This window comes from Barbus barbus (genome assembly GCF_936440315.1).
Source record: "Barbus barbus genome assembly, chromosome: 50".
NCBI classification, from domain to species: domain Eukaryota; kingdom Metazoa; phylum Chordata; class Actinopteri; order Cypriniformes; family Cyprinidae; genus Barbus; species Barbus barbus.
The window spans coordinates 6,905,177-6,913,774 of record NC_136728.1 but is presented as its reverse complement, the minus strand read 5'-3'; the positions used below and the strand labels follow the sequence as shown (position 1 = coordinate 6,913,774).

The following is an 8,598-nucleotide window of genomic DNA, read 5'->3' as shown; positions in this document are numbered from 1 at the left end:
TCATTAAATGTGTAGGTACTTTACATCAGCCGTTTACCTCATGCTCTCCAAATGTGGGGCATCAGGAGCAAACCTAACCTTTGTTATTGAATTGATGAATCAGCTGACTGAGATGTGCACTTTACATCTGGCACTACGATAATAGCTTGATGTTTTTATATACAGTAATCTGTTATTCATACATTTTTAAGTGTTACTTTTTAGTGCCATTGTATTTTGGGGGTAAAAATATTATTATTATTATTATATTAACAATAATATTTAAATACTGTATGTTATTATTATTAAAAAAACTTGCAATTTAACACACAACTAAATCATAGATCTTTATTAATAAATTTTCACATTTTCTTTTGCAAATGTCAGTTTACATGATCAATAAAAAAAATTTAGAATAAGAGAGAGAGAGATAGAGATAGAGAGAGAGAGAGAGAGAGAGAGAGAGAGAGAGTATTGTGCAAATTCCAAAGCAATAATCCAGTGCACAAACACATTGCTCTTCAGTTGTAGTGGCTGATCAGTGAACTTACAGGCCATCATACTCATGTTTGCAATGGCCAACAAACAGAGGCTCTGCTCGAATACCCCTCCTGCAGCAACACAAACAGCACATGTAGTTTAAATGTAAAAACAATAAAACTAAATTCTTCTTATATATATATATATATATATATATATACATACATATAGTCTTAAATACAAAATGCAATTTTGATATAATGATTTCATTTATTAACGGTCTAAACCTGCATGGCTCTACGTGAAAAAGTAATTGCGCCTAAATCTAATAACTGGTTGTGCCACCCTTTGCAGCAACAACTGCAATCAAGTGTAACTGGCAATGAGTCTTTTACATCGCTGTGGAGGAATTTTGGCCCACTCTTCTTTGCAGAATTGTTTTAATTCAGCCACATTGGAGGGTTTTCCAGCATGAATGGACTGTTTAAGGACAGCTTTTTTCCCTTAATAAATGAAATCATCACTTACAAACTGCATTTTGTATTTACTTGCATTGTCTCTGTGTAATATTAAAATTAGTTGTTTGTGTGACAGCTATGCAAAAATAAAATAAAACAGGAGGCAAAACCCTTTTCACGGCACTGTATACATACATACATACATATATATATATATATATATATATATATATATATATAGTGTAAAAAGATAAAAAGTACAGCAATTATTTAAAAAATTAATTTTTGCCAATATAAATTACTGTTTAATAGGTTCAATACATTTTTTTTGCTATTCAGCAAGGATGTGTTAAATTGAAAAAAGTGAGAGTAAAGACTAATATTGTTAGAAAAGATTTCTATTTTGAATAAATGCTGTTATATCAAAGAATCCTGAAAATGTATCACAGGTTCTAAATAAAATAAATATATAAAATACTAAATATTTCGTTTTGCATGTGAAGTGTGCTTGAAACAGAGCAGATGTTGATCAAGAATAATTACAAACATATTTCCAATACCTTACAAGTTGACAGCGAAAATCCACCAGACGTGGAAAGGCCAGATCAGCGTTCAGAGTGTTTTCTTCATTGCTCCACAACCTCTCCGCTGCAGCACAGGCTCTCGGCCTTCACAACCACACAAATAAACACACAAAATCATAAAGATCTACAACAGTGCAATAATTCATTCTGATCTGGACTGTTCTTCTAGTCATACCACAGACGTGGGGTCAGATTGGTGGCGTCCACATATTCACCCCACATGGCAACCTCTCCACCAATCACCAACTTCTTTTGCTCATCTGTGCCTAAATCATAGAAAACAAACGCACATATTTAAACAAGCACAACAGACATGCACTGAAAACACACTAGCACTGCACTACAAACAACAGCACAGCAAACAACATCAAGAAGTGGTTCATTCTGTGAGAAATTAACCAGTACTTCAAATACTTGAAAGTCTTCATGATTTCTCATTTATCGCCTGTTTGCTTTTAGGGACTGATATTATATAGGGATACACCGAAATGAAAATTCTCGGCCGAAGCCGAACAAAATGAAACACTTGGCGAAGGCTGAATACCGAACACGGGTTTTCGCGTTTTTTCCTTGTGTATTTTGCAATTATTTTCACCATTGCATAAATTAAATAGCCAAAATGTGCTTTTTATCATTTTGTCTTGCTTTTCAAAGAAAAAATAATCAATTACAAAACAACAATTTAAAAATATTTACTTAACACTCAACATTTTTTAACATTCTAGCAGACATTATACCAACAAAGCACAATTTAACTTCAAATTAATAAGTTAGTAAAATAATATTTTATGGCCATTTTTGAGATCCCTTTTTGAATCAGGCATGTACTTTTATTGTACAAATAAATGCAGCCTTGCTGAGCAGTAGAGAATTATTTTTACAGATCACAATTTGAACACTATGTGTGAAAGTTAATAGAGATGTTGTAATTATTATTATTGTCTTACTGTTTTATTTTATTTTACAGAACAACAGTAAAATTACAATACTAACATTTATGAACGTTAATGGAGTTCTTGCTTTTTTCTAAGCTTTCATTTTGGCAGAAACCCACAGGAAGACCTCAGCAGATTTATAAATGATGTTTGTCGCACGTATCGCATTGTCACATGCCCAAAAATTCATCAAAATGTTACTGAGCAACTGACGAGTAACACTGTTTCAGCGAACCCTGGCGCTGTGAGCTCGTCATCACTATCAGAATACGTGCAATTCGTGTGTGTATTACAAAACAACCTTCTGCAGTTTATTTACTAATCGTTTAAGGCCATTTCATGCATCTTTCTCTGACAGTTTTAAATGCCTCCACACTGTCGACATGTTTGCTGCATTAGTGCGCGCCTCTATTTGATGGCATCGCATCATTGTTCAGTATGTTCGCTTATTTGGCCGAACAACTAAATACATTTTTTTGCTATTTTTGGTCACAAAATTTCAGTTGCCGAACATTCGGTGCATCCCTAATATTTATATTTAAATATTATACAATAAGAGCAAGCGCTGGAGAGCATCTGAGCCCAGCATAACATGCTGCTCCACACACCGGAGAAATTCTGGGGCCGCACTGCGTAGGAGTCACGCCAGTCCTGGCCGTAGCTGATGTGGTTGATGTACCAGGGGGCAGAGAGCAGGACCCTGTGCCCGGCCTGGGTCATCCTGCTCAGTTCAGCCTGGTACTTTGCACCCTTCCAGATCTCCAGAACCGTGTCCTGTGGAATCTGAGACAGCAGCAAACACTGGGTCACACGCTTTATCGGCCTCTAGGGATTTATCAACCACCTCTGCTTTATTCATCTGCATGAATGCAATGTTTTGAGGCTTTTACTGGGTGCATTGTGAAGGGAGGACAAGAAAATAATGGAAGGAAGGAGGAGGAAACGAGATTTAAAAAATGTTGCAAGCTAGATTCCATCTCAAAAATGCCAAAAGGGCACCAGAGCTCAACGGGTTAACCACTAGGCCACAGTTCCGACTTTTAAATAACTAATGTTGAATAATTTTGCTTCATATCTTCTGATAGAGCCTACTTGTGTGACATGTACAGTCTGATGACACTGTGTTTCACCTCACTCTATAAAGAGTCGACTCTTGATCGACACCTTCTGGTTAAAAAGTAGAATGATCGTGACAACAGGATTTCATGCTGCATTCTGAGGCGTTTCATTCATGTGTTACTCTTAAAAAACACCCCCACATTGCATTAGTTACTTCGTTGCAGTGTAATTTTAGAATGGAGATACTATTATAGTTTTCCTTAATATTGTAAATTAGTTCCAAGTTTTTTTATTTTAGTTAAAGTTTAGTATTTTTCGTTGTGTTTTGCAATTATAATTAAATATAAATATATATATATATATATATATATGAAGAGTTTATTTGCATTAACAGATAAAATTTTCAAAAATCATGTTTTTTTATTGTTACCATGTTTTTATTGTTTTATTTTGTTAGTTAGCTGTTTTTTAAAGTAATAACCCAACTGCAGTTTGATTGAGATTAATTGGAAAAATACAATGAAAAAACATGATTTTTGAGAATTGCAAAAAATGTCTCTTCATATGTCTACTTATTTTCAGTTTTAGTTTTAGTTATTTTAGTATGTAAAGATAAACCAAATGAGAAATGTAAGAAACTACCTGAATTAAAATAACTGTTTTTTTATTTATTTATTTATTTTAGTTAACGTTTACTTTAAGTAACTATTTTTATGATTTTAGTTTTAATTGACTATTAATTCCCTGCTTAGCTAATAAAATACCAAAATACAAAGTCTAGTGTTGTTATAAAAATAAAATTATTTTTGGTAATTGAAATAAAGCTGAAATAAATTGAAATATAATAAATACATAACTGAACTAAATAAGTTTAAAGCTACATTTTTACTTTTTTATTAAACAAAAACAAAATGTGATTAATGGCCAGTCCAAACCATGTCTTTACTTCACAAAATACACTCTGAATGATAATAATAATTTATATTTAAGAGCTGCTGGGAAGGATTTTGCAGGACGTTGCATGCATACATCACTGAAATTTAAAATAATAATAATGCTAAATCAAAATATTTTTAAAAAGCTAATAAAAATGTCAAAATATAAAATTAAAATCAATTTAAAATTAACTAAAATTAAATTATTTATGTGAAATTTAAATACAAACTGTAAATGACCTCCAAACATAAATAAATATTTGAATAGTATATAAATAATACTAAAATAACTCAGCACTGCACACGTTCACACTGGACGGAATGAACATTTGAGAGAAATCAGCACTGCAATGACACACAGCACTGCAGTCTCTAGTATTTGTTAGTATTTTGCACTTATGCTCTGACCCCAGAAGGCTAAGGGCCGCACGTTGTAATAACGGGCCCAGCTGTGAGTGGGTATCGGCAGGTCGAGGTAGAAAGGGGCCGCCAGGATGACCTTTAACCCTGCCTTAGTCACCTGGCGCATCTTGCACAGGTAACAGCCCTGCTTCCAAACCTCCACCACGTACTTAGATCTGGGCTAGAAGAGAAGCGTCTCATTCCTGTTACAATCACACACGTCTCTTTTTGACATTTGAATGCAACCAATGTGACTGTAAAGCAGACTCAGACTGCTTTTACTCACTCGCTCATGGTAGTCAAACACGTCCTGCCAAACAATGGAGGTTTTGTTGAGAGCGGCAGTCATGTTCATTATACTGAAGAACATAAAGAGAGAGAGACATAGTGAAAAACCATAAACATTGTGTTTGTGAATGTGCCAATTCTTATGTTTATGCAGAAAAATGGTAAACATTTTTTTTCCATTATCACCACCACTGGTGGTGGACGATTGGTTTTATATTTTTTATTTTATTAAATATAAATAAAATAAAAATTAAGGATCATGAAGGAAAAGCAGTCAACAAGTTATGCTAAAATGTGAACCACTGTTCAAAGAAACTTACAGAATTTAATTCATTTTTAGATGTTAAATTAAATAACGATGTCAGATGATGTCAGAAATTAAATAAATTAAATTTAAGAAAATTAATTATATTTTAAAGAAATTCAGCAAGGATGCATCAAAAGTGACAGTAAAGTAATTTAAACTGTTACATTTTTTTTTTATAAATGCTTTATTTTTCAAAGAATCCTGAAAATAAATATGTTACAGTTTCTTGAGCAGCAAATCTGCATGTTAGAATGACTTCTGAACGTGACACTGGAGTAATAATGTTGAAAATTCAGCTGACATCACCGAAATAAATTACATTTTAACATATATCATATAACAGAAAACTGTTATTTTAAATTGTAATAATATTTCACAATATCACAAAATATTTTTAATCAAATAAATGCAGCCTTTGTGAGTGTAACAGAATTTTTTCAAAAGGTAAAACATTTTTACAGACCCTAAACTTTTTTGTACACATGAAGTTAGCTTTGCTTTTATTCCACTCACCTCTCCATATAGAATGATTCCAGTTTAGTAAAATCCTTCCCAAAACCCATCTTTTCCATAAACTTCCGCACATTGGGATTCGACTGCCTGTTAGAGAGAATAACAAAGCTAAAGTCTTACAAATAAAAACACCACCGCTCTTGCTAATGCAGTCAAGCTCAAATGAGCCACTCAAAACAATATCAAGTGTCAAAAATGCTTACCAGCAGGAAAAACTGACCTCATCCCCTCCTAAATGAACATAAGAGTCAGGAAAGACAAACTTCACCTCTTTCAACAGGCTTTCCATGAACTTATAAGTAGTGTCTACTGTTGGATCGACGGGTCCGAATGAGCCAGACGGCACACTGCCCTTGTAACAGGGAGTCAAGAGGCCTGGCTGTCCTGAGAACAAGAAACAAACGTCATTAGTCTTTAACATTATTATTTATAATCTCTGCTTTCATGGTTTTCCAGGCATGTGTGTGTGCTGGTATTCACTATGTTAGTACAAGTATAGTAATACCAGTAAATTTTGACCTTATGGGGACATTTTTAGGTTCCCATGAGGAAACAAGCTTATGAATTACACAAAATTAAGTTTTTTGGAAAATCTAAAAATGCAGAAGGTTTCCTGTGAGGGGTAGGGTTAGGGTAAGGGGATAGAAAATATAGTTTTTACAGTATAAATACCATTACATCTATAGAATGAACCTATAATGATAGGAATACCAGTGTGTGTGTGTGTGTGTGTGTGTGTGTGTGTGTGTGTGTGTACCTTTCCCCCATGACTGAGTGTGTCCAGGAGAGTCAAACTCAGGAACGACTCTAATGCCTCTCATTCTCGCATGTTCGATCACTCTCATCACGTCTGACTGTGTGTAGATGTGAGTGAACGGATGAAAAGCCCCCTAGAAGAAAAATATATAACAGTGACATTGTTGCTAAAACTATTAAAAAGGGGTTTCATTACATGAAATAAAGATAAAATAAAATATACAAATTATTAGATGAAAAACTTCAATAAAAATGAGAAATGTTGCCTTGGCAGTTAACTGAAATAAACTAAAAGTTGAAGAACTAGAATTACTAAACCTAAAACAAATAAAAATTAAAAGCTAAACAGAAATATTTAAAATAATAATAATAATAATATAAATGACAAAAGCACATAAAAATACTAAAATTATAACTGAAAATATAAAAAAATTACTTATTTAAAACATTTAAAAAATACTATTTCAGTATATAAATAAACAAATATTACAATAACACTAGCTGCCTTGAGAGTGTACTGTGTATGTTATATATACAGCACATTTAATATAAACAACAAATGCATAATGTTAGTAATTCAGAAGAATAGAAGCAAAAATGCTGTATTAAAAATAAGGAGTGAGATTGAAATGTGTTAGAAATGTTGCAGTTTTTGAGGTGATTTTACAGCATCTCTACCTTATTACTGAGGTCAGGAAAGGTGCGGCTCTGATATGGGAAGGAAGGATCATCCACAATGTGCCAGTGAAAGACGTTAAATTTACTGTAGGCCATAGCATCCTATGAAAAAACATTTTTTTTATTTTATTTCAAAGCTCTGCTTAAAGTTTTGGGGTTTTGGGATTTTTTTTTTTATGAAATTACTTTTATTCAGCAATGATGCATTAAAGTGATCAAAAGTGACAGTAAAGATATTTATAATATTACAAAAAAAAATTATATTCCAAATGCTGTTCTTTTCTATTATATCAAACAATCCTACAAAAAAAGCATCATGGTTTCTCGAAAAATATTCAATAAATTACAAATAAATTTAATATATTCAAATAGAAAACTGTTTGTTTAAATTGTAATAATATTTCACAATATTACTGTTTTTTTAAATGCAGCCTTAGTGAAGACTTCTTTCAAAAACATTTAAAAATCTTACAAACCTTGTTATTATATATAATTTATAATGAACAGTAAATACATACCAGAGTCTTCAAAATAGCATGGAGAGGTAAATAATGCCTTGAAGTGTCCAGTAAAAGTCCTCTGAATGCAAAACGTGGGAAGTCTACAATCTCTGTCTTGTTGATAAAATACTGCATGGAAAGAGTGAGTTAATTAACATACAGTATATGAACATATCGCTGCACTATAGCAATTTATCACAAGCACATGACAAAATACTGTCACACAGTACTTACAGTGCCATAATCATCCTGGTACACAAGCTGACTTAAGGACTCCAGACCTGATTTTCAGGTTTGATGGGTTGAAAAAGACACAACTATTAGGGTTAGTGCTTTTACTTCAAGCAAAAGAATAAAAGAGACATAAGCATGAAGTCATACCTCTCAAAGCGCCCCACACAGACACCGATCTCAGCACAGCCTGGTCCTCTGACACACTCAGCGTATCTGCAACAACAAAACATGAGTACAACGTAATTCGAATGTCTTAGCATATCAGATATCGAAATACATCCAAAAATGACACATATAACATTCATTCATTTTACATGACTGGACTCCTAAGCCACTGTAGAAGAGGAATGCCTCCCCCTGCTGGAAGTGGACAGTGTAATAACACCTTATAATTTAATATATATGATGATAATATGACCGGAACAATTAAAAGGCTAAAGGTCAGCAGGGTCCTAAGATCACATGATCAGGAGATACTCACAACTCTCAT

General features: G+C 33.2%; 1 protein-coding gene across 1 annotated transcript in view; it reads right to left on the bottom strand.

Moving 5' to 3' along the window:
* Positions 1-303: 303 nt before the first annotated feature.
* hexa (hexosaminidase A (alpha polypeptide)) overlaps positions 304-8,598 on the bottom strand; it is a 9,967-nt gene continuing 1,672 nt past the window's right edge. The window contains exons 2-14 of the mRNA XM_079414720.1: positions 8,590-8,598; positions 8,256-8,321; positions 8,109-8,155; positions 7,893-8,003; positions 7,375-7,476; positions 6,698-6,830; positions 6,144-6,324; positions 5,941-6,027; positions 5,119-5,191; positions 3,045-3,219; positions 1,677-1,767; positions 1,478-1,585; positions 304-590 (exon numbers count right to left, since the gene is read on the bottom strand). The exon at positions 8,590-8,598 is cut by the window's right edge and continues 99 nt beyond it. Coding sequence (XP_079270846.1) covers positions 527-590; positions 1,478-1,585; positions 1,677-1,767; positions 3,045-3,219; positions 5,119-5,191; positions 5,941-6,027; positions 6,144-6,324; positions 6,698-6,830; positions 7,375-7,476; positions 7,893-8,003; positions 8,109-8,155; positions 8,256-8,321; positions 8,590-8,598 — 1,247 coding nt within the window. The 3' untranslated portion in view covers positions 304-526. The remainder of the gene's footprint in view (positions 591-1,477; positions 1,586-1,676; positions 1,768-3,044; positions 3,220-5,118; positions 5,192-5,940; positions 6,028-6,143; positions 6,325-6,697; positions 6,831-7,374; positions 7,477-7,892; positions 8,004-8,108; positions 8,156-8,255; positions 8,322-8,589) is intronic.